Source organism: Aulonocara stuartgranti (assembly GCF_965226115.1).
Source record: "Aulonocara stuartgranti genome assembly, chromosome: 20".
In the NCBI taxonomy this organism is placed as follows: Eukaryota; Metazoa; Chordata; class Actinopteri; order Cichliformes; family Cichlidae; genus Aulonocara; species Aulonocara stuartgranti.
Genome location: NC_138956.1, coordinates 22,082,046 through 22,109,000, shown reverse-complemented (window position 1 = coordinate 22,109,000; position 26,955 = coordinate 22,082,046). Strand labels below are relative to the sequence as shown.

At 40.3% G+C, this 26,955-nt stretch overlaps 2 protein-coding genes across 7 annotated transcripts in view; one reads left to right on the top strand and one right to left on the bottom strand.

Annotated features, from left to right (window-relative positions):
- LOC309697718 (protein phosphatase 1 regulatory subunit 12B-like) overlaps positions 1 to 20,239 on the top strand; it is a gene marked incomplete at its 5' end in the record, with an annotated part of 28,267 nt that extends 8,028 nt beyond the window's left edge. Inside the window, 6 exons of the mRNA XM_082519835.1 lie at positions 9,889 to 9,905; positions 10,018 to 10,147; positions 11,613 to 11,717; positions 11,876 to 11,926; positions 12,060 to 12,110; positions 17,984 to 20,239. Coding sequence (XP_082375961.1) covers positions 9,889 to 9,905; positions 10,018 to 10,147; positions 11,613 to 11,717; positions 11,876 to 11,926; positions 12,060 to 12,110; positions 17,984 to 18,070 — 441 coding nt within the window. The 3' untranslated portion in view covers positions 18,071 to 20,239. The remainder of the gene's footprint in view (positions 1 to 9,888; positions 9,906 to 10,017; positions 10,148 to 11,612; positions 11,718 to 11,875; positions 11,927 to 12,059; positions 12,111 to 17,983) is intronic.
- Positions 20,240 to 20,313: 74 nt separating this feature from the next.
- Positions 20,314 to 26,955, bottom strand: part of LOC309696293 (synaptotagmin-2-like) — a 64,887-nt gene continuing 58,245 nt past the window's right edge. For all 6 annotated transcript variants that reach the window (XM_082517460.1, XM_082517457.1, XM_082517462.1 and 3 more), the window contains one exon: positions 20,314 to 26,748. In XM_082517460.1, coding sequence (XP_082373586.1) covers positions 26,533 to 26,748 — 216 coding nt within the window. In that variant the 3' untranslated portion in view covers positions 20,314 to 26,532. The remainder of the gene's footprint in view (positions 26,749 to 26,955) is intronic.

The window sequence follows — 26,955 nt, the reverse complement described above, 5'->3', positions numbered from 1 at the left end:
CTCTGCCTCGCCGGGGCTCACATCCACCGAGGCCGGCTGTTGTGGTGAAGCAGCACTACCGGCAAAAATCCCAACACTGAGCGGAGCACTCTGGGAAACTGAGTGGCGCGTCCCACGGCGCATTCGCAGGCGCTCGTCAACGTGAATGCACAGGGACATTAATGAGCTGAGAGATGATGGTAATTCCCTCGTCATGAGCTCATCCTTCAAATCCTCCGCAATATTGTTGAGCAGAACCTCCTTTACTGCCTCTTCTTTCCACCCGGTTTCTACAGCGAGAATGCGGAAGTCAACCGAGAAGTCAGCCATAGTGCGTTTACCTTGTTTCAGATTTAGTAGACGCTGTGCAGCAGCAGAGGGCCCGCCATCCCTTTCAAACACGCTTTTGAATTCAGTCAGGAAGTCGAGGTAGGAGATATTCGGCAGGGTTTTCAATAGCGCCTGAGCCCACTGGAGCGCGCGATCTCGTAATAGCTGAACAAAGAAAGCAATCCGGGCACCGTCGCTGGCATACGTCCTGTTCTGCTGATGGAAAAACAGGGAGACTTGGGCAAGAGAACCCGAACATTTTTCCAGCTCTCCTGTAAACGGCTCGGGGCTAGGCATCGTCCTCCCCGGGGCCTCTAGCCAGGCAGCGGGAGGGTCGGGGGGTGCAGCAGCGGCCTGGGGATTCGGAGATGGAGAGGGACTTACACGTGGAGATGGGTTTACGCTCGGAGAGGGCGAGCTTACCAGGGGTGTGCGCTGGGCGAGAGCCTGTGTAAGAGCGGAGAGCTCTTTATTGATATGGTGGAGCATCTTCTCGTGCCGCTCCAGCAGGGCTTCCTGAGTGAGGAGAGCCCGTTGAACAGGGTCAGAATCCGCTGAGTCCATAGTGGCTGGATCGTTCTGTCACAGATTAGTAGGCAGAGGACTCACTCGCAGGACTCTGAAGTTTAGAGAGAGGGTGAGGGTTTATTTGAAATGTGACACCAAGTGAGAATATATACATATATACAGTGGAACGGATAACACGGGGCTCCAGGGAGTAGGGCGAGGTCCGAAGGGAAGGTCCAAGACGGGGGTACACACACGCTCTTCTTCCACTCGATCCGTAACTCAAAAATGTCCACACTAAGAAGCTCACGCTCACTCACACACATCCACAGAAATCCAGACGGCAGGGAAGACGGGCAGGGAGTCTAGAAGGCCTGTACACAGAGGAAAAAACAAAGTCAGGAGGAAACTCTAGGGGATCAAAGGAACATTTTCATAGGTTACACTACACTGACACTTGGTAATGTGACGATCCAGCGAGGAAGCAGCCTCTCTTGCCATCTTAAGTAGTCTGCCAGGATCAGTGTGAATGAGCCACAGGTGTGTGTTCAGGGTGGGTTCAGAGGCGGGGAACCAAGGTCCAGTTCCGCCCTGGTGGGAGAGGTTAAGACAAACAATACACACACCACGACCTCTCCAGATCTTGAGAACCATGACAGGTGGTTTCACAAAAATTTTAACCATCTACCACTAGATGGAGTCAAAGGATAATCTAATCTATTTTTCATCCATAGCTTGTTCCAGAGGAGGCCAGTATTTACAAAGCTTTCCTGTGTGATACATTGAAATTTCTTGGGAATGATTTTAAACTTAAAAATGTGATAATCAGTTCTCATGCTTCACAAAATCAAAGTGGTTCTCTTTTTTGGCATTCATGACAATGTATTAAATGCATCACCACTCTAATTTAAATATTGTGTGCAAGTCAATATCTGTTGGCGCCGTTGTTTCATGTTCATATTCTGTTCCTCCCTGACCTGAAAGCTGAGTGTGCTTCAAAGGCAGCTGCGCTCTGATCTCTGATGCAATATTTTAAGAACTACTGCAATCACAAATGTCGAGCATGTGTTCACAGAGTACCGTAACTAGAAGTGCTGGATAATATCTCACAGAAAGATAGTCTGGATAGCCAGCCCCCCACTCTCTTTAAGTCATTTTGATTCTTCACATCACATGGCTGAGGTGTCTCAGCATTCCATACCATATTGGGCAAAACTGAGATGGTCTCTGTTTAATCTTACCCTTGGATTCAGAGTGATTGGCTTTGCTTTCTCCTTTAAATTCTTAACTATTACTGTTCTCCCTCCACCTGCATGCTATCAGTGAAACACCCCTGACAAAAGCACTGACAAATTTAATCACTAATTACTCCTACTGGGTAAAATCTGTCAATTCACTTATTAAGTTTCACTTTAGATAATCTAGCCATCTGAGAAATGGAAGCAAAGGGGACACATAGATGACAAGGCTTTGACTTATACAAGACGGTATCCTGATAATAGATGATTATGAATGTCCTAGGTGTAATACAGTATGAATGGAAAGTGGTGTCCATATGAGCTGACTCCAGGTCAGAGATTTGGCTGTAACCCTGTGCTGGAATCTGAAACAGAGATCTGTCAGTAATACGAGAGTATCTCAGCAGGTACTATATCTGTCTGTGATAATCATACAGAGCAGTGAGGTTTTACCAGAAGCTAGACAGGCTGCCCATCAATAGAGTCGACCTCTGCGTGACTCCATGATTATCGGAACAGATTTTCCGCAGTTCTTTTTATGATTTTTTCCAACAACCGACAAAAAGACAGGTGCAGAGTGAGACAACATAGAGATTCTGGTACTTAAGGGTGACAAGCAGAGATAGCAAGAATGCCGCTTCAAACATACCTCTTTTTATCCTGGAATACATTATGAAATTTGATCTGAGTGGTAGTCCAAACTTAACTTCCACATTTCTGCTATCACTCAGGGGATCTTTGGTAGCCACTTATTTTCTGCTTTACTAAAATGCATGAGCATAGCATCCCATATGGAATATCCTAAAGCTAAGGGTGAGGATCAGACAGAAGGAACTCCAGCTGGGCTAGATTCTCAACACAACTATCCAAAACCAGTGCCAGTGTAGTTTAATGTCTTATTTCCAGAGGGTCTCCAAGTTAGAATGTTTAGTGTAAACATACTGCTAGACTACTCTAACTAATACCTAATTCCAATATCAGTTTTGTTAGAACTTACAATCCATGGTATTTGTCCTTAAAATTCAAGCACTGTAAAAGTTAGAGATGCAGGCAATGGTACTTGGGTTGGGAAATTAAGACCTGTTAGATTTCTAGTCTGGGTGACTTTCCAGCCTTAAACCAAAGGCCACAACACATCAGCTTCTCCGCTTCTCTTTGATTCTCCCCTGTGTCTGTGCTCAGTTTCTCGCAGTCCTATCTTGCCTTCTATCTATTTGCCCTGAGCAAGGATGGGGAAGTATAGAGAACCGTGAGGCGCTTGCGTACCTCACTATAAAAGGAAGACAGCAATGAGCCAGCTTGAGCTGACTATGAAATTAAGGGGTTACTGCTGGGTTGTTTAAAGGAACAGTTTGACATTTTGAGAAATACCCGTGTTCATTTTGTTGCCAAGAATTAGGTGAGAAGATTGATACCACCTGTATGGTCAACATGAAGTCAGAGCCAGCGCTGGATTACCTTAGCTTAGCAGGGAAAAGCAGGGAAAACTGTTTGGTTCTGTCCCCGCTGAGCCTCATTAGTTAAAAAATAAATTTTGTTTGTTTAACAACCAGAGAGAAAAGAGATTAACAAAATAAGATGTAACATGTTAATTAGAGAGTTTGAGAGATGCTGGGAGGCAGGTTTAGAATCTTTGAACAGAGCCAGTCGAACAGTTTTTCTCTTATTCGAGCGTTTTTGCTATGCCAAGTTAACAAGCTGCTGGCTGTACCTTCACACAAGTCTGAGAATTCAGTTAGTCTTTTCAAATAACTTCTGACAAGAAAGCCAAAATTTATATTTCCCCAAAAATGTCCAACTATTCTTTAATAAAATTTTGACTTTTTATAAACCTGTCTATCAATAGGCAGGTTTATAAAAATAAAACTAAAATCAATGCGGCTGTGGGCAAAATGAAACAAGATTTCTGTTTCAGGAAGAGGAGATGTGTCACAAGTGCTCTGTGTTAACACTGTGTAGCACTAATACTGGCAACGTCCCCTCTCCATCACACTGTAGGGCGCACAGAGTTACTTGACACTTTACAGTTGTTGATGGCTCCTCAGGTGATACCCAGGTTGACCTACCAGGACACAAATTGCTTCAGCCCCCTCCTGACTCTGGCTTTGTGCTCCACCTCCTCTTATCCCTCTTCACATCGGTGGACAATTTTTAGCCCTCAGTGCCGAGTCTGTCCATAGCAGAGCCTCTGGCAGGCTGCCACAGAAAGCTGCCAAAGCTGAAGAGAGCCGGGAGAAGCAGGGGGCTGGGGGTTGGGGAAGCAGAGGGACCGAGAGGGTGACCAAATAGTGAAAGGAGCAGAAGAGAGAGAGCAGGAGAGGGAGGGAGATGGCAGAGAGTGTATAACTTTGGGGAACTCAGGAAGAGGCAGCAAAGGGAACAAACTTTTTCTCTCTTGTCTTGTTTTGGACTTTTGTGCATTTCATAGCGGACTTCAGTGCTGACAGAGCAGAACAAGGGATACTCATTCGTTTGCTTTCTTCATTGAATTGCTCTTTTTCTTTAGATCTCCAGAGATTGTTTTGTTTTGTGGTTCTTTTTAAAATTTTTATCTGCTTGTTGTTTAACTGCCTGAGATTTGAAGAAGGCGTGACTGCACATTTGAAATCCTTCCAGATTTAGCAGCAACTGTGTCCACTTCTGGGACGTTTGTGGCTGCACTGAAACACCAAACAGACATATAAACACACACACACACACACCTGTTGTTGCTGAGGATTCCCCAGGAGCACGGTCATGGACATCTGTGTCCCTGTTGCTTGAGGGAATCTGTGCGTGTGTGCAGCTGTTATCTGGTGGTGGCCTCGGTGAATGTTACAGTAGAAGCTGATCTGCCTGTCCGGGGTAGAGGAGGGAGATGTCATCCTACTACCCACGCACCAAGGACCTGACTCGCACCAGGAAGTCACTGACAGAATCGCCACCATCGTCTCCGTCCCCTACAGAAAAAAACTACAGAGTAAGCTTCATTTCTAGAGCGGTGCACCTTTGCAGGAAAAACTGAATGTGATACTTTTTTGTGATATTGTAGCAATTTTTGGTAATTTATTCCAGTGGCTTTAAATAACTTTAATATCACAACTCTTAGTTTATCTTACTCTTTATTTATCTGTAAAGGGACTTTATAGTATGACCCCTCTGTAAAGTCAAAGAAAGAATAGTATTTTCTGTAGATGTTGATGACTAATCCTTAGACCAGGCTGATTTGTTGATTCATCTAAGACAACTGGACGCATCATTAAGCAGCTTTTTAAGAGTTCGGACAACTAGGTAAAGAATTTGTCAGTTAATTTATTAGATTTTTTTACTTTGAATGATAGATATATATAGATATATATTATAGCAGTATATATGTTTGGACATCTGCTGTTGGGATACTAACAGTTAAACAAAAAACATCATTATATGATCAACAGGCTAATAGTTCATTTACTAATGTGTATTTGCCTAACTCTTCAGACACTTATCACAGCTTATTTGCTGGCTTGTGAAAGCGAGGCAAGTATTTGCTCTGAAGTGCTGAGAGTCTGACCACATTTTCTGGAAAAGACTTTTGGATTGAAGCATTCCTTCTGTAATTTCCTGTTATTTTTTTTTCTGCCTAAGTGGCTTATTCTCACGGGCGTAGTTTGACTGTTTATGTCAGTGCATCAGACTGAGCTGAACTCTGTGTGACAGGCACATTTAAAGGGAAAGAAAGAATAGAGTGGGGGAAAAACCAAACACAATGGGATCCTGTCTGTTTGGAAGCACGTACAGTAATGTCACGCAACACTACAGACACACTCATTATTATTGCACTGTTGCCAGCAGCGAATGCCTCTGGTGGATGTTTGGATTCTTTTGCTCGCATTTCAACAAGTGTCACTCTCTCTCTGCCGGGAAAACTCTGGCTTTAATTTTCCATGAAGCCAGCCCAATCTGAATTGGCAGTGTGTTCCTGGGAGAGAAAAAGCCGTGGAGTCAGGTTGATGCAATAATTGTACCAATGTAATATGTGTTACAGCTGTGTGCAGCAGGAAGTCAAAGTCAACAGGAACACATTTGCATTATTGGCAGACACTCAACATTTGGCAGATGTTCACAGTGGTGAAATGTAAGTAAGCACATTAAGCCACGTGCTGTACAGAAGGAAGAATTTAGGATAGCTGAGATAGTCAGATCAGATAGTTTCTGCTACTTCTGCTTCATTATGTTTCTGGAAATATGTGCTCTCCATTCCCCCGCATTCAGAAATCATAGCCCACTAGGTTTATTTCAAATTAAAACATGCTTGAATATGCAAACAAGTAATTGCACTAGATCCAAAACACTTTTCCTGTAAAAATCTCTGCAGGTCCACAGAAAGATAAAAAAATTACCTGATGTTCCACGAAAAGCAAAGACTCAAATTAGTCCCCCCATTAATAATTTCACACATTTGCTTTATCGTGTGATGCTATTGTGTGAAGAGATAGGCCACTTGAGTAGGACTCACTAAATGTAATCGTAATACATATGAATTAATGCATCGATAGTAACACATGTCGTAATAGGCAGTAATGTTTCCAAGTACTGTTACTCAAGAAAAAGAACCCATTTCCTCATTTGATTTGGTCATTTTGAAAACAAGGAAGATACTCTTGGTTGCCTGGAGCTCTGAGATGTTGTGTAAAGAGTTAACACTGTAGAGAAGTAGGGAAAGGTGAGTGAATGCGGAAGATTTTTTTTATGAGTTTATGTGTGTGTAGTGTCATTTGCACTGGTGTAGCTCAGATTTTCCTACTGTAGTCAACTAGCCTGCTCTAAAGGAGTGATGCTGTGGCAGAAAGTGGAAAGGAAGAGAAGGCAGTGAGAATGAGTGTGAAGAGTCTGCTAATTATGATTGTCTTGGCTGACGTTAGCATTATCATTTATACGCTCTAGCAGTGAGCTCATGCAGGTGGCTTGCGTGTGTATACTTCTGATGATGTTGATCCAGGCAAGCTAATAAAACTGGAAACGGTTCTGTTTACTGGGTGCCCATGGTAAAGCCAACACTGTTTCTGAGGCTGTTTTCACCAGTCTGACACACTGTTGTTCATCTCCTCCTCCTTCTTCTGCTCTGCCTTGCTAAGTTACATGTGGCACTTCTTCCTCCCTCAATTTTTCCTAACAAGGCAATCAGATTGGTGCAGCTGCCATCACAAGTAGAATTCAAACTATGGCTCATTTTCTGGCTTCAGTTCAATGCGGATGTTATGCGTTTATTGGTCGTATAAGGACTTGCTCATTTTTCCCCAAAAATCTGGCAGTGTAATCCCCACAGGGCCCACTCAAGGTTTAAAGTATTAAGTTTAAAAAAAGCCTAATTTCCCCAATTTCCTAATCCTTTAATGTGAAATAAGTTTGCGTACAGTTTGGTTCATATCTCCAAAAGCAGGCTTCATGAAAATGTATTCTTACAACCTGCTGCTTAATGAATGATTACACAATCTGATTGAGGAATCTCCTTGCTATTGCACAAAGAGATCAGAGTGAGTGAGAGCTCTTCTTCACTCCATCCTTAGCCCTTTTTCATCTGAGGTCAGGGAGGTCTGTTTTTTCCTGGATAGCTCAGCTGAAGCACATGACCACATAAGGACAGGCAGCAGTGGCTCAGTTATGTAAACACTTGCTGAGGAACAGCTCCTACGATGCTGTGTAAAATCTCCTCTTAACTCACTAAATCTGAATGCAGGAATACCCACTGCTTTTAACATATACTGTTTTTCTAAATCATTCTTTTAACATCTGCTTCTTGTCTCAAACAGCTTAGACCACCACACTTGATGTTAATTGCCAAACATTTCTAAACACAGGTGTTTAAAGATTTCTTTGCCTGGCTGGAGATCAACTCCAAATCTATGAATTTAGGGAAGTTTTACGAGACTGCAGCAGAGATCACGGATCAAGCTGGTCTCACATCATGGCAGCCTCTCTCACTATATTACTTGTTGTTTCCAGTCTGATATGAACATTGAAAAAAATTTCACATTTATCGGCTGAAGGCAGCAAGTGTTTGTTTAGTTCAGTTTTGTTTAGGGCTCTCAGCAGTCATTTGACAAACTAAGTATGGAGATTAAATATGGGGTGAAATTCCTGGACAGGCCAGTGCAATGCAAGGCTCAGTCAGTATGATAGCTGGTATCGACTATTTGAAAACAACTGAAGACGTATGGGTTTTGTTTTAAGGGTTTCTAGGAGAAAGCTCGTTCTTTCAAAAAAAGAACAAGGCAGCATCCAAATGTGAGGCTTTCTGTCTGACGGCTACAGCTTGGCCCAAACTGGGTCATACAACAGGTCAATGATCCCACACATGCCAACGAATCTGAAACAGAAGCACAGAATCAAGGCGTTTCAATGGCACCGTCACAATCCAGACCTCAAACTGATTGACACAACGCAATGGGACCTTAAAAGTGTTTTGCATAAACAGGTACCGTCCAGCTTCAGTGATCTGAAGCAACGGTGCAAAGAAGACTGGACAAGAACTCCTGCACAACAATGTGAGAGACTAATAAACTCATAGAGAAAACAGTTAGTTCAAGTTACAGCTGCTAAAGGTGATTCTACAAGCTACTGGATCATGAGGCGTACTTAGAACTGCATAGTGTCCCATAGTGTAAACGTTATTTTTCACATGACTATGAAGTAATGCAGGAAGGCAGTCAATAGCCATAAAAAATAGGTCCCTTAAAAGGGACATCTCTGAGGTAACGTAATTTCTGAAAACAGAAACCAAATACAGCCAAAGAACAGTATGTATACGCAACTCCTCATGTCGCACAGTGCCCAGGCTGCTTGGTGAAGTGGAAACAAACACAGAATGTGATCACAACAGGCAACTTGGCAGCCACTTAGACTGGGCTAGTCATAGCAGGGACCTGCCAGGACAGTTTGATATCAGACTGTTGTCTGAGGTCAGATGGCAGCCTGTCATGCAAGGAATACTTGACTTCTGATGTCATTATGTCATATTTGTGCTGCAGGCATGCTCATTGCAGCAGCGTATTTCAAAAGATTAAACAGGCTCACCGGGGAGGTTTGACCTCTGCGAACCCTGTCAGAGCAGTGTTGGGGAGAATTGTGTCCTACTTCTACATGCACTTCTTCCATCTGGGACCAAAGGCGTCCGAACATAGTTTATAGTTTATTTATTTATATAGCACATTTAATTACAACAGGAGCGTTGACCAAAGTGCTGTACAAGAATACAACATACCTAATAAAATAACCTGATGTATAGGGGTAAATTATTCCACAGCTTAGGCGCTACGACTGCAAATGCCCAATCGCCTCTATGAACCAGCCTCGACCTTGGTATGGCTAAAAGCAAAAGATCACTTGATCTAAGAGATCTAAAGGGGGTATAAGTCTGCAAGAGGTCAGAGAAATACCCGGGAGCCTGTCCATTCAGGGCTTTGCAAGTCAACAATAAAATTTTAAAATGAATTCTGAAGTGGACAGGAAGCCAATGAAGAGAGGCAAGCACCGGGGAAATGTGTTCACATCTTTTAGTACGTGTCAGAAGACGAGCTGCAGCATTCTGGACCAACTGCAGCCTTGCCAGGCAGGTCTGGCTAACTCCAGCATATAAGGAGTTACAATAGTCCAGCTGGGATGTAATAAAAGCATGAGCCGCATGTTGTGATAATTCAACTGGAAGTTTTGTTTTTGTTCTCTGCTGTCTCAAAATGGAAAATATTTCTCAGCCAAGCCTTTGTTTGGTGATATCAAATGAACAGGACTCGATCTAACCGTGACAGAATATTTTCACAGTGTGATGTTTCCATGCTGCTAGTCAAACTAACATGCCTTATTCCTTGTTTTTCAGCATGACAGAGTGTCAAGGTAAGATTTGGGCTTTTTTCTTCTGTATTACAGAACTGTAACAGGTAAGAGGAAAAAAAACACTGTAAATAAAGCTGCCTTTCAGACTGGCTAAGAGCTGTGTTGCCTCTAGATTTGATTCCATTGGAGAGAGTGCTACAGACAAGTCACTGGGCCGCACCAGCTCATACACACGCAGAGAGGCAAGGCTGGCTGCACTGAATAAACAGGAACAAGACTCCACTGCCAAAGACTATAAGAAGGTAGTAACTCTTTCCTCGGTTTCAAAAACACATTCTAATGTTACTGATTCAAAGCTGCAGTCCTGGATACAATTTGCCTTTATATTTATGCACATTGTATCTATTTGTCCCAGTAATGTAACTGGGCTTTCATGGGATGGGAGTGTCAGAAAGGAACTTCTGACCTGTAATTGTATTTTGCTATTGTAATATTCCCTCTTCAAGTATTTGCAGAAATGAAGGTATGTCTTACTGAGATTGCATCAAACCAGTATATGGAACTATGAACCTGCAATGCCACTATACAGTAAGAGTGGCAATACTGTTGACTTCATGTTGTCATGGCGGGGATTGATGTTGTATTTGTGGAGCGGACCCAAAAACAGACACAGGAGAAATGAGCTGATGATCAAACAAAAAGCGAGCCCTTATGCGGCTGATACAAAAAACTGAAAAACAAGGCGAGGCGAAAGTAAGCTGAAACCTAAACTGGGGCAAAACTAAACTAACTGTGAAAACAATGACGAGAGACAAGAACATGAAACTAAACAGGAACATGTGACAACGTAACTATGAAATAAACCAAACAGGAGCATGAACACGGACTTGAACAGAGGGAGGCAAAAACTCTGTGACTTGACGTGACCTGACATGAAGACAGACAGATGAACCAACAAAGAACAGAGGGAGACAGAGGACTTAAATACACAGGAGGGTAATGAGGGAAGTGGAAACACCTGAGGAGACACAGCTGACAAAAATGATCATGACGCCACAGGGAAAAGTAAAACTAAACACACTGAACATGGAAACACCAGAGCTTTCAAAATAAAACAGGAAACATGGAGAGACTTGAAGATGTAAGGTTTTTGAAGAAGCTAACAGTTCTATATGTACTTTTACTACATTTACTTAAATAGATGTTGACAGGTGATGCTAACCCTAACCATAAACATACGCGAACATTATTATTTTTAAGACCGACAGAGACAGAGACCCCCCTTCCCCCTCCTTGAAATTCGGAGACCATGCCCAAGTCGAAAGTGGCTCCATAGTCTACTGGTTTACACATTTACTGGGAGGAGGCACAAATTCCTTTGGGGTTGCATCAGGAAGGGCATTACAGTTAGTTTACAGTTGTGATAAGCGTTAATCACCATCATCCTTTTAGGTTAAACATAATCAGATATCAACAAAAAATGCACACTCAGTTTGGTCCCGTCACAGTCAGAAACAAAAGAAGTAACGTTGTGTTAGGTTTGGGGTTTTTTGAAAAAGCTTTTGCTATTGTGAAAAAAAACTGTATTTATGTAAATATAACCGATGATCTTACATATTGTTTGAGTTGTGTGGTTCAACTTAAACTGTCTGTTGTTACTCCTTTTATGCTTTGTATCTTCATTAATATTTTGGTTATCAAAATTCAAATACTAAGAATTTCTATAACAAATCTATTCCTATATTTGTCCTTTTCTTAACATTTTAGATGTATGCAGAAGCTTTGCATGAAAATGCAAAACTCAAGTCCAGGTTGCAGGAGAGCAAACAAGAGCTAGCCAAGATACGTTCCCAACTGGAGAAAGTCACTCAGGTACCTTTGGCCCATTCTACAGAAAACTCACATTCATCCCTTCACTTCCTGTGTGCTTGAAGAAAGATTTGACTTTTTACTTCTTCAGTGAAGTCATGATTAAAATTTAAACCAGTTCTTCTAATAAATTTCTCCCAATAACTTTACCCCTGTTTTAGAGACACGACACAATATCTGAAAGATCTTCAGCACTTGAATCAGAAAAAAGGGTAAGTGTCTTAACAACCTCCTTGATAATATTACATATATTTGCATTCTTTCCAATCAGTTTCCTTGTCTACTTCAAATTATAGTCTCATTTTTCCAGTAGAACTTACTTCAGTTTTTTTTCTTCATTTACAGGAAAAACAAACCCTTGAGAAAAGAGTGTCAGACATGGAGGAGGAATTAAAGGTCAGTCCATGCAAAACAGTGTGTACTCACTTAAATGGCATCTATTTTGTCTCAGACACAAGTTGTGCTTAATTTGTCTCATTGATGTTTTCTCCCCAAAAAACATTATAATACTGATAGTCCTTGCCGGTACCTCCAGCCAAGCCCCTTTCACTCATTCTAAATCAAGCACACCTAAAGTATTTTTACAAAGCAGAACACACATATCGCTCACTGCAGAGTTGTGGTTAGCCAGGTGGGTTTGGAGTCAAGGAGAGAGAAGGTTAGTGCTTCAGGCTCATTACCCACAGTGTTCTGCTGGGCCACTTCCTGCCAGGCTAAGGAGGAGCCTGTGCTGCTGCTCCCCTGCTCCACTTATCCCACTGTTGGGGTGAACATTGTGACCTAGTTCCAGCTGAATACCAAACCCTATCCAAGAGCAAAAGACCTGCTTTTGTGAGACATTCCTGTGTTGCTCTGTGTGTATTCTGCCTCACAAAGAAACACAGGGCACAACTACAAAGAGATGTCAGGCCTGAGTAAAAATGGTCTGCAATTTATGTGGAAGCAATTACAAACTACACGATAAGATTATAATTTGATTACTCGAGAGAACCAACCAGCATAAAATAAACTGTGGAAAAAACTACACAAAACTAGTTCAAGTAAAATGTCAATAAAAACACTCTGCAATGATTTGCAAATCTTGTGAGCCTGTATTTTATTCACAATTGAACAAAGAAAAGATTTCCTATTTCATTAAAAATATTAGCTCGTTTTGAATTTAATGGCAGGAACACATCTCAAGACAATCTGAATGGAGCCAACAAAAGGCTGGAAAATTAAGTGATATTAAAATGAAACAGCTGGTGGAACAATTTGCAAACTAATTAGGCGACAGGTCAGTAACATGATTGTGTAAAAACGAGCATTTTAGAGCGGCAGACATTCTCAGACGATGGCATTGGTTTACCAACCTTTGTCTGCAAAATGTGTGATTTCAGGTTAATGTTTCTCGACGTTAAAATTACAAAGACTATGAATATCTCACTATCTAAAGTACATAATATCATCAAAAGATTCAGAGAATTTAGAGAAATGTCTTCAATTACTGTCTGTGAACACAGCATGCCATGACTGGAAATGGAATTGGCAGTTTGCACATAGGGAAAGGCATCATCACTGCTGAATAGTACATACAAGTTTTAAAGCAACAATCAGGGAGCCCCTTGCATATTTCAGCAAGACAATGGTAAACGGCCTACTTCCCCTGTTACAACAACAACAACAAGGCTTTGTAGTAAAAACATCCAGGGGCTGAACTGAGCTGCCTGCACTGAAAACATTTGGTGCATCATGGAGCTAAAAATACCCTGGACTGTTGAACAGTTAGAGCCATATATCAGACAAGAATGGAACGGCATTCCTCTCCCAGAAGTCCAACACTGGTCTCCTCAATTCATGTTTATGGACTGTTATTAAAAGGAGAAGGGATGCTTTTTTTTCATTAAAGTTGTCTCAGTTCAAACACTGACATGCTTTCCGTGTTCTGTTGTCACTAAAATGTGGGTTATGAGATTTGCAAATCTCTGCATTTTATTCTTATAAAACCCAACTTTTCGGGAATTCGGTTTGCATAACATATGCAGAATTCCAACGTACAACAGCGGCGTGGTATATAAGCAGCAGATGTTTGACCCCCGTATTGTCATGGTTCCTTCAGCAGGATGCCCCACTGCGGTTTCGCTGTGGGTACCAGCCCTGAGGGCAAGCTGTCTCAGGGAAGGGGGGACGGTGAGTGGTTGCTATGATACAGAGGTGTGACTGATACGTACCTATCACCTCACATGTTTCTGTTGTGCCAGAGATTGGGGCATGTTTACACATCTGGACTTTTTATCCTCTCAACAGTAGCTTAGAGCGTAAAAGCTTTGGGAGCACATCACCTCAGAGAACCGCCTTGCACTCTCTCACAAAGTCACTCCTTCACTTTTAGCAAGTATCAGATTCTCCACATGGGGGAGCTGTTTCATTGCTGCCACATAAGTATCAAATTGCACCACCTACTGGAAAGGGAAAATAACAGTAGCCTTTAAGAGGTATATAAATAAATAAAAGATGTTTATGCGGTTATTTAAAAAAATGCAATAAAATAAACAAAATCAATAAACTGCAGTTGTGACACTCAATGACCACAAGTGTCAGAATTCCTGAGCAGGTTACTCTCCGTTCCTATAAATGATACATAACAGCACATCTTCGCCTTTGCTTGCTGTAGTTACTTTTCTTGCAAATAGGGGTGCATTTTGGGTTTTTGGGCTACCCGCCCTGTAGTTCTGCACTTAATTAGCCTTAGTTATGGATTTTTCACATCAACAGCACTGTGTGTCCATCTTCCCTCTTAAAATAATGGGAATGTGGTAATACTCAAAGTGTCAGATTACTCTGCTGGGTTTTACATTCCAAATGGAAAAGCTCAATTATTCTTGACAGCCTCTAAACCTAATGAATAGTAACTCTGTAGAAATGATCCCTTAGAACCTGAGAGTGTAGTCAGATCTGATTTAATATCAAACAGCTCAATATTAAAAGAGTGTAATAAGGGATACTGGTCATTATGCATCCTCGGCTCACTGTGTCCTTTTCTTCACCACAGCCAAGGGCACCTTTCCAAAAACTGCGCTGTTTTAATCCAAGAGAATATTTAATGCATGAACTGAAAAGTCCCCAAACCAGGCAGCTTTCATAAATGTGCGCAAGGCGAAGCTGGGTGTCCTCGTTTATATGTCATGCTTTGCCACATTCACCTCCACAAACTTGTCTGTCTGGGTGGCTGAAATGCCACAAGTGCCCTGAATAACGTGTATATGTGTGTGTGTCTGGTCTGCGGTTTACCTTCAGCAATGGTGTCAAACCACAGACAGCTATGTCGAACCACATTGAGGTTTACCTCAAAAAAGTCAGGCCAGGAAGAGGGAGGAAATGAATGATTTCCATTCCTTTGACTTTTATCTGGAGAGGCTCTTGTGCAAAGGCTAAAATATATCAGCGTTCATTATTTTCTCTCTTTTTTTTAGCTTTCTATGAATTTTATTCCATCTTCTTTGCAGTTCTATGAATATAATAATAAGTCAACACCTCACTTCTTCCCAATAAAGCCCACCTTTGATGAGCACAAATCCAAGTTGAACTGGCTTCATAACTTTCCTCGCTTTGTTGCAGCTTATGGTATTTTCTCTCAAAATATCTCTGTTGTGTAAATATTTGTTTATGTAAGTATTTCTGATAAATCCCTCAGCTCTGCTTCTTTGATTTCCCCTGTCTATGCTGCTGTGTGGGTGCATGCCTGTATGAGCGGATATGGCTGCAGTCTCTGTATGAGTATCTCTCTGTGCGACATGGCCTGCTCCCCGCATGCTCTCTCTGTCTGCCCCTCTCTGTATCTCTCTCCTCCTGTACGCAGGCTTTCCCTGCTCTGGCTCAGGTCCAGACCTTGCGGAGAGTGAACGAGTGTCTCCTGGCTGAAAATAGAGCCATGCTTCGCGTCCTCGCCCGCCTCTCTGAGACGGCCTCAATGCCGGAGACAGAGGACCTCTGATCCTCTGAGACCTTTCCCCCTTCCTCTTCTCCCCTTCCTCAGCCACATAATTTCTACTTCTCTTTCCTTCTGGTGCCTCTACAGCCCCTTCAACCTCTGCTGTGTTCCTCTCAGGCAGGTCTTGCACTCTCTTGATGCTCACGCTTTCCTCCCACCCCTCTCCCCCCCCCACACACACACTGCAATGCATCCTCCTGTGCACTTTTTTTAAAAAAATCTAATCCCCTTTATGGTCTAGACCAACCCTGAAACCCCCTTTTCTCCAAAACAGTTGTCACAAAGCCTTATTTGAAGTTTAATTTTAGGTAGATTTGTGTGGCATGCTAGAAATGAACACTGTGTTTTAAGCTGCATTTATTTATTTACATAGGGGTTGCCATTTTGCATAAACACCTAGGACTCTGCATCATGAAAAATAGAAGCACCTTGTGAGCACCTTTTATTTTCACAATTAAACATATTCAAGTCCTGTGCAATGTGCTGTGTAATCAATGCAAAGTTGTTTTCCAAGGTAATAGCCACTATTGAATCTTCCAAAGGAAATGAAATGTGTCAGATCATTAGCCTTGAAAATGAACACGTGCTTTGTCACTGGATGAGACAGGGGTGCAAACGTACCAATAATTTTGTATGATTTTGCTAATGAGCAGTGGATGTGAAATTAAAGGTATCATTAGGCATCTTGGGGAAATAAGCCCAATGGCCTTTTTTTGTTTTCTGAGAGTTAGGATCGATTCTACTCTAAAGTCTGTATGCCATATTTTCTGTTGGAAACAAATGGAAATATCTCACCAGCTAATCAAATCAAACCCCAAGAAACACACCCTGCAGTCTGATAATGGTTTAAAGATTTTTAGGGACAACAAAATTAACTTTAGCAAAGATTTGTTAAAGTTATTGCAAAATGTTTCGATTTAATGATTAAATGACTAATATTTGCAGAGCTTGACAAATTATTTGTTTTACTTACAGAAGAAAAAAACAAAGCCATAGTAGACTTGCTATAAATTAGTGTGGAATAACAAGGAAATACTGATTTATTTTCTTGTCCAATGTAGTACAGTTTGGCATCTAGCCTGCAAGCTCATCACTAGCTACAAATACTGTATTTTTTTATTTCAAATTTGGGGTTAGTGACTAAATATTCATAGAAGGGTCTGCATGTGGAGGCTGGGGTGGTGGAGGGGTCAACACTAGCACTTATATGTAGGAGTAAATAATGGGAAATTTTTCTGCTTAAACAAAATGCCAGATTGTGAGGGTGTAATTATTGGTGCATGACACAAGGAGAGTGAAACACATTTCACTGTATATGATATAGCGCAGGGGTAGGCAACTCCAGGCCTCGAGTGCCGGTGTCCTGCAGATTTTAGATCTCACCCTGGGTCAACACACCTGAATCAAACGATTAGCTCATTACCAGGCCTCTAGAGAACTTCAAGACATGTTGAGGAGGTAATTTAGCCATTTAAATCAGCTGTGTTGGATCAAGGACACATCTAAAACCTCCAACACCCGCCCTTGAGGCCTGTTGTTGGACACCGCTGCTTTCCTTCATTCTTGGAAATATTTTTCATGCTGTCTAAGCAGGTGTTTAATGAATAATACCACAACTTTTTCATTTCATCTTTTCTACAGATTGAACAGTTTTAAAGGTGCTAACAGGAAAATTGCTTGCCTTTTATTCATTAACGCTTATCTAAATTAACAGCCTGCTGATAATTTATTGGTCATCTCATCTAGCGTATTCCAAAACTATCAAACTATCATTTAATTTTTAACTTACAACATAGGATTGTCAGCACAGTGGGGCTTTCACTCTCACTTTATGGATTAATATTCAACATATTGGGCAGGAACATGTTGACGTAAGATGTCTCTGCTCACTCAACGTGTCCCAGCTAGCGCAGAAGGTTGTTGTTTGTCTCCAGTAGAGGGGAAATACTTTGACAAAGAGGGTGGTTATTTTTAGTCATTGCTTCTCATGAGAGACATGACCTAGATTTGGGGAATTGACCCTCCCTCACTTTCCTTCTCTCTGACTTCATTCTCTGTCACTTTTCACATTCAGGACATACTGTCACTGTCACACCACACTGCATGATCAAGTACTGTAGAGCATGTCCTCATTGCCTGACTTTAAACTTCAGTGAAAGATAACTTTAGTGGTGATTAAAGTTGCAGTGGATAGTCCTGGTTTAAGTCACAAAGATGTCAAGTAACCATTTAAATGACACAGCAAAAGCTGTATATTTCCCTGGTTTTCTAATATTGTTTTCTCCCTCTCTTTTTCTAGGTCTTAACAGAGCTCAAGTCAGACAACCAGAGACTAAAGGATGAAAATGGTGCTCTCATTCGAGTCATCAGCAAACTGTCAAAATAAAAAAAAAGATGTGCGATGCTCCTCTTGTGTGTCTGTGGACGCTCCAACCCTGAAATAGCAGTGTCATTATCCACAAGGTCCCGGGTTTTGACTCGTATCTGAGTTACTGTATGGTGACAGGCTAGTTTGGTTGCATTTTCAGATACATCCTAGTAATTCCTGTTAGAACTTGTGAAGATCCAAAGAGAAGTGTTGGCAAGCTTCAGTTAATTTTACCATTATTAAAATTAAAGTTTCAACAATTTTTTTTCCTTCATTAGATGTTGTTTGTTTTAGGAATATTTGTCACGTGTATGAAATAGGGACCAGGTGTACTGTTGACATTTCAAATCCAAACTAATGCATCAGATTGCGTGAGGCTACTGTACCTAATAATATGCCATATAACATTTTGACACTTTTACTTTGGTTGTTACTTGTGCACTCCATAATCGTGTTTTAATATGTTTTTTATTTGAAAGAGAAGACAGTCATTGACTTAGACTGTTTGGAACCGTAGCTTTCTCCTTTATTATGATGTGAGACGTTAAAGACGTTAAAAACTTATCACAAAAACACTTTGACTTGCTTTCACTATAGGCTAAAGATAGTGAAGCATCATAAAATGCATGTTTTGGGGTGTGTTTGCTTCAATTGACAACATTCTCAGGTTTGTCACTCAGCCGTTGCTGCTCGCCACAGTTGAGTGCCTCGCAGATGTGGATTTCCTTGGAAATCTGTGGGTGTTTTTCTACAGTTGCAGGGATGCATGAATGTGATGCACTTGACAAACCTTTGGAAAAACTATCATTCTAATAGATCAGACACAAATTTTAGTCCAATTTTCAGCTTTTTAAAAATTAGCTAATACACATTTGAGTTTAATTTACCTAGTATGCAAAAAAATGTAACATGTATATGTGGGCTTGTTAAAGGAGACTGTACAATAGGCATGAAAGGCTACTTTGTACATGCACATGTTAACAGTGCTGCTGTTATTAGCAGTCCTGTGACACATTCAAAATGGTACACTTTCAGAGGAGATGATATTAATATTTGCCACACTTTCCTTTTTTGTGTTTTCAGCTGCCTTGCTTTTTTAAATGCATGTTCTTCCAAGAGGATATTTTTATTGAGCTAGTATCTCATTTTGAAAACAAATGAATGCCTGAAGAGAGAGACACCCCGAGTGCAAATGAAAATGCCGTATATATTTTGTTTTTTAATAGATATATATTTATTTATTTATGGATGTGTTAGTTTTAATCTTTATATTTTGCCTAGTCAGTTTTGTTTCAGAGGAGTACACTGATTATTTTTTAGCTGACCCGTTGGCCTTCCTGTCATTAGGCGATTAAAATACAAACACCAGAATTGTGCACTTCCTTGTTATCATTGCTCTGTGAGCCTTCACATTAATTGGGTGGCCTTAAAAATCAGCAAAAGGCAGCGCTGTGAAATATAAACTGTTATCAGCTCTTTTATTCTGCAATGATTTCTCACCATTTTAATAGGTCTGCAGTTGTTCAAAGACTTTGTTGCCAATTTATAAGGCACACCTAGCTTCAGAGCAAGCCTGTACTGCAGGCCTTTTAACAAACCAGAACTTTACCAAGCTTCTGTTTTTGATCTGGTTATTTTTGTAGGCTATATTTACTAGTTCAATATTAGTGATGTCATGTTTTTATTAGTTGCAGTATGAAGGCACTTCTTACTTCTAATGGTTATTTAAGAACTAAACCCACAATGCAACAAAGTGTAGAGATTGTGAGTTTGCTTTAAAATAGGGTTTAATACATCGTGATTTATAAACTCTGCATTTCAGACTAATTTGCATGAAATCTCCTTCTGTGCTGTACGTGGTGTGAAAGACACACCAAGGATTTTGGTATCAGTCTTTTTTTCACTTAATGGTTAAGTTAACCAAGGTCCTCAGTGTTTCTTATATTCCTTAAACCATGTGATGGTTTTGGAGTCCAGCCATGCCACATTACCAGTGTTATGTTTGCTCACATCCACTAATTGAACTATAAAAAGCTACAGTATGATTCTGCTCTCTCTACATGTGCTGTAGATATACTGATTTACCGAGTGATTGTATATTCAACAGTCTGAAATGTTCTGAGTGGTGGCTTAACACAGACACATTACTTAATTCACTCTACTTAATAAATGGTAAAAGGATGAAAATGTTTTGTTTTTGTGACATTAACACACAACGAACAGAGGAAGAGGAACTGGGTATTAAACACAAACAAGTCATGGTAATTAAAAGGCCTTTATTTCCTATTTGTTTTTACAGAACTGTTAACACATATGATAAATTTGTAATAAGTTATTTGGTTCCCTTGATAACTTTATAAGGATCCCCAACGTTTGTCCACATAAGGGTCAAGAGGAGTTTGTGAGCAACGTTTGTGTCCAGTCAAGGGCTAAAGCATGCGATCCACAGTAGGCACAAGTACTGACATGAACACGCGCACCACGACACTAGACACGAAGAAACACGGCTAGAGGACACAACCTGACTGTCCTCTGATGCTTTAAAAGAGGATGAAGAGAAAGAGGTGAAAATAAAAAGGGAAAAGAAGAGTCTTGAGAATACAGTTGCATCAGGGATGAGGGGTGGAGGACTAAGCGCTCAAGAGGGGAGTTTGGTACGCTCCTGCATGTTTGGCAGTATACAGTATGTCCATGCTGTAAACATGAAGGCCGGCATTCTTTACGCCCAGCAAAAGCAGCTTCAGTGGAGAAATCAGTGAGCTTGCTTCCTATTCAGCATCATGAAACCGACGGTACATGGTTGGTTACACGTAAACGAGACAAAGACGCAATGAGAAAGCAAATGTGACAGAGTTTGGTGGCACATCTCTATATTCTACATTAAAGGCATACATCACAAAAAATTAAATGGCAGAAGAAGTGATTACACATATGCACAAGAATACAAAGGAGAAGTACAGCGAGTAATAGAGGAGACAAGACATCATGTTTCAAAGTGGCGTTTTTACCCGCTGAGAGGCTCCTCGACACATTTTGACAAGGTGGTAAAAGATCTGCTGAACTTTGGATGGTTTCCCTTTTTAAATCCCAGCGTTTGCAGAAAAATCGAATAAAACAAACAAACCACAACTGTGTGACCGGTGCTCTTTCAGCTGTCTGCACAGCTGAAAGAGCACACAGCTTCAGATGCGGATGTGCATAAAGATATTACACAGTTCCACAACCAGTAAGAGAACAGATTCATTTCCAGGTTCAAAACACAACTAAGACTGTTGTTTGACCATTACAGTCAAACGCACAAAGATGCACATTTACGAATGAGTAATGTGTCCCATGCATGCAGACCTGTACTGTATATTGTATAATCCAATGCTGTGGTTTTGCACCGTGTCTGCTAAAGGGCATACACCTCGTCTTTTTTTCCCACATACCCAAATACACACAACTACCAGTCCCCCATAGAACTTGTCCAGCGGTCATGCGACTGCAGTGACCCGAGCAGTAAAAGGTACTAAAAAAACCCCAAAAATATATCTCTAAAGTGTGCTATAGGTTTACCTGTAATCACCTTTGCCTCATCATCTGAAGTGTTTGTCACTGCTCTGCGTGTACTGTTATTGTGGCTTTGCAGATTCAAACAGTGGTGATGAGTGAAGGCAACCGTAATCAGGTAGTGGCAGTATTTTTAGAAATGCGCTGAAATTTTGTGTTTAAATTATTCTCAGTGCATCATTTGGTCACAGTCTATAGCGTTAACGGGACAGTGAGTAAAAACTATATTGCATTAGACAATGTGTAGCGTCACACAACACACTGCAGATTGTTACCAGAACAGGTGTGGCAGTTTGACAGATCTGGCAGGATTGAGGTGAACTTAAAGGAATAGTTCCACACTTGGAAAACTTGCTCATGCTCTTGCCTATTATTGATTGGCTGACACCATCCCTGTGTCATTGGGTTTTTTTTTTGCTTTTTTAAGTATAAAGCTCAGCACAAAGACTGGAAAAAGAGGTTGCCTCACTCGAAGTAAGAAAATATGCCTACTAGCACCACTAAAGCTCACAAAGTAACACATAATACCACTGTTTAAAATGTTCAAAGACAGAAAAGAAAAAAAAGGAATAAAACAAACTAGAGGAGTGTTTTTTTGTTCCATCAACAACTGATTTCAGGATGACTAAATAACACAAGCTTCATATTTTAGTGTGGACTGTGGAATCAGTCGTCTTTTCAAACTCTCTGCAAACTGGCAAGTCATTTCCCAAAATGTGAAACTATTTCTTTCGTTTAATTTTACGTGCATGACATCAAAATGATTTTTTCTGCCATGTGCCTGCGAAAATCATAACTCTATGCATAGTTCTATGGGAGGGATTCAGGTTTAAAACGTGGATTCCACTATTAAGTTTCTCAGCTTTTGCTCTCATTTTTGTTGCTTGAGCAGTTTGCTCAAATAAAAAAAATGAAAAGAAATAAAAAGAAAACAACAAAAACAAGGGTAACTTCTTATTAATTGTACATGTAGTCACCAGTACATTCTAAACTCTGCTAAACTGGAAGAAGAGAAACTAGAAGAGTGACCCAGTTTGGTTCATAAATTGCACTCGGCCCAAGTATAGAACACTCTCTCGTATATATATATACATATATATATATATATATAATTCTTAGCGTTATTATTGAGAATCTATTGTGATGTCATATCTATTATTTATACTATCAAAACAAGGCTAATCACAATACTGGAAAATCAGCTACCTCTATGAAACAAGGACATCAACAGCTCCGAAAGTAGAAAAAGACACACTCACTCTACTAAACTCACAACTGTTCTCAATGCTCACATATACATTAAATGGATTTTTGCCCTCTTGATGAACAAAGACCTCTGAAAGGAATGTAAAAGAGAAACACTGGCCAAGGAAAATGAAGACATGTCAGATTTTTTTCTTCATAAATAAACTCTAGCTACTCAGCTGAGCTCTAAAGAGTTAGTGCTTGAGTTTTATGGCTTTAGTTTTATCTTATTCGTTTATCTTGTATACATGTACACGTATTGTATAATAAACACAGCAAAAGAGACACAGCCGTGAAGTATTTCAGGTCATTTAAATAGAAGAAAAAAGTAAAAACTTCCAAGTAAAGAAGAGACAAAAAGGGATTCCAAGTCATTCGCGTTCACTGGAATGGAACTATTTGTCTTTTGGCCCCAGGAAATGTATTTTCTATAAAGATATGATCCAACAGACATCTTTCTTGGTCAGTGCTGGCAGAAAACTGACTCCTACAATCCACCTACAAATTGCACATTTATTCAGCCTTTTCTAATAAGTTATTTCAGAATCACACTGCGTCAAATCTGCTATTAGAAACTGCTTATATCTTAGACTTGGAGATCCCCTTTCCCAAACATTAAAAACCCTAAATACATTTTTTGAAATAAAAAAAAAAAGCAATAGCAATTAAAATTCAGAAATGTGTCAAATATTGGCCTTCAGAAAGGTGCTGAAACAAAACAGATGGCAGATAAAAATAAAAATAAAAATTCTGATCACACAGAATTAGATAGCAAGCATGCGGCTACATTTTCATCCTACATGAACTCACACACAGTACTGGACGACACACTTGCTTAAGAATTTCAGGCGTGGAAAGGATCTTATTAGTAATATTATTCTAATATCTGTATGACATTCTCTCCAGTGACCCTCATGGAAAATAAATACACATTTGTTTCATTTTAGAAAATATACAGTGCATCTTTTTTCCCTTCGTCGTGTTATTAAAATGACAAATGACACCCATTTACGTACACGAGATATTTTTGCTTCGTCTCTAAAACATGCTCTTATGTACAGTATTTTGTATAAACATGCAGTATCAACGTGTATGAACTATGTATATAGGCAAAACTACACACCAATGGTTGCTTGATTGCTTCCGTGTTGCCTTTTCTTTAGTGTTGTTTTCGTTAACTGAAGAAAAGAATGATGGGACGTGAAAAACTCAACTCCTGTCAAAGTTTGAAAGAAAAACCTATGATTTCCAACATTCATTAAATTCCCAAAAAGCTGTGGTAATGTCTAAAAAGCCGACCGCATTTACTTTACATTGACTTATATTGCACACAGTTAATGGGTAGCTTTTGCCGTTGGTGCTTTCAGACAGCAGGATTTGCTTTTTTTTGTATGTTTTTAAAAAAATTTTATTCATAGCTAGCTCAGCAAGGAAGTTTATTGGGGTCCAAACACTCTACACATATCAGGAGCCTTTTCTGCTTTATTCAGACCTGATGAGTTTGGGCTTTGTTCATTCCCAATATTTCTCTTGAACAGAATATTAATATACAAATATAGAGAGCCAAACTTGTATAGCCAAAATATGCACAATATCATATCATTCTTAGACATCTGTGTTGGGCTTGTCAAGCTGAGGACTGTGGGTATCTCATGTATGATTCAAGCTGCAGGAGACCAGGACTGTAGAAGTTTTTAGACCACAGAAACTTAAAAAAAAGTATTTTTAAGATGTGCCCTGGTTCAGTTTATAGATTTGGACAAAATAAGCTAAAAGGATTTAAAATATCTGCATTTTTAATTTTCAGCAGGACTTTTTACTTTAAATTATTTTTTTACACGACATTTTGGCTCTCTGTACTGGACCTAAAACATTCTGTTAAGAAACGCATTAAACTGAAGGATCTCTCTGTTATTATCAGGTTCATTTATATGAGGAGACCCGTTTGGCATGCCACATGGTGCCACAGAAAAAATTCAATCTCACAACATTTTATCACAGAAAAACTACACAGATCAAAGAACAGTTTTACCACAGAACAGAAAAATACCCGATAGTGCAATTATATTCAACAGTTTGGTAAGCTGTGTATAAAATACACATGGATCAGTGCCTTCTTCCAGACCACACCCTCGCAATCAAGTGAGAAATATAATATCCAAACAATTAAAACGCATACGCAAAAAGCTGAGGCAAAAAAAAAAGCAACAAAAACAACAACAACAAAAAAAGTCAATCACTGTCTTGCTGTCTGTTTGTTTTTCTTTATTACAGCTAGCAGTAACTACTAACGTAAATGATTAAAGCTCTGGTTTCTAAGTGTACTTAAATGTAAGATTTTGATTTAAAGTGCTTAAGGAACAAAAATGTTTGAAGTCAAATAGAAAAAAAGGAACTGAGATAAAAGGAAAAAGAGATTAAAAAAACAGGGGAAAGAAAGAAATGAAGAGAACAACACTGCTAACTGGAAGGCGTCCCTGGTAGTTGAAAATTGCTTATTTTGTTACTTGGAAGGCTTGTCTCCTTTATGACTGTAAGACGGTTATAGGGATTCCTTTGAAGTAAAACCCTTGTGTCAAGTCCATGACTAATGGCAGTAGCACTGAACAAGTGAGATACAGAATCAGAGGCGTTGGGAGGGGAGGTGGTAGACTGCAGGCGGTAATCGACACCTTGTAAATATCATGTCATTGGTGCTTGGAATCAGTCTTTGTTGTACCTGCTCTGATATTTCCACGCTTGTTGTTCCGATGACAGATGCAGCCTTTTTGCACGGTGGGAAAAAAAATATACACAAATACCCTTTTTTACTCCAAATCCATTATTCCCTCCCTCTCCCCTGACACACCACTTTAAGGATAAACTAACACTACTCGTGAGCCTTGGGTCACTCAAAAAGATCTTGAATTGAATATTTTTCTCGTCTACTTGAGTATCAGAATAATAATAACCCGTTTAGAAAAAAAGGCATGGAGTTTCACTTTCCTCTCAGTTTTCCTGAGACGATGGGCGGAAGGGTAACTAATCAAAACGGCAGTGTGTTTGTGGGTAACTGGATATGTGTCTATCCCTACTTTGCTACCCACCTCTAGGAATGTACTTTAAACTAACAGAATCATCTAGTATGATAACTGGCAGGTGTGGAACATGGTGCACAATACACCTAAGGAATGAACCTGCTTGTGTTATTTCTCTATCATATGGCAGTATAAAGCATTTTATTATTAAGCTCTATTCTAAGCAACATGTGTCACTAAAGGGAAAAGATAAGAAGTACAATATGAGTGAATGTTGTATGTTTTATCCCCTCTATGACCAGATTCCCGTATAGCACTCTTACCCTTCTTCATATTCTACTATGTATTCTTATAATATAATGGAACCACAACCCCAATACAAAAATAGATCTAAAGGAAATCAACGGAGCATCTGTCCATCCTGTAACTTATCTTCTTTTTTTAGTGGCATGATTTTATATAACATGATGCTTTTTTTAAACTACTCCCTTCATGTCAAATGGTATCAGTGGATCTTTTGAAGGGTGGCAGTGGGGAAGGAAGGAGGAGAAGGAAAAAAATGTGGAGAGGGGAGCAGATGTGCAGTTGGGGTGTTTGTCTGGAATATACACTGGGAAATGATGGGAAATGCATGGGTGGGTAGGTGTGGAGATGGTGTAGGTGGGTTTACTTCTTGGCATTCAGGGCTGCGAGAGCGGCATCCACCTCTTCCTCTGGCTGCAGTGGATGCCACTGGGCAATGGGGCGACGGGGGTTGGCCAGCATGTCGGACCAGTGTTTCAGCCCAGCCCCTGTGGACTTGCTTCCTACCAAGATCTTCCCAATGGCATCATTCTTGCCAATCTTGTCGTAATCCAGCACTGTGATCACAGCTAGGATTTTCTGGGAGAGCAGGAAGAAAGGTTTACAAAATCTGAAGTGGACTGTAGAAATCTGACGTTACTGAAAGATATTTTAATTGGTTACTGGTGTCAGAAGCCTGGGGAGTGTTTATGCTTTCTGCAAAGTATGAGCAATGCTTAGTGTATAGCGTCCTACACACCACAGAAAGTCATCATATACAATGTTTTTGGTGCTAAAGTACATATA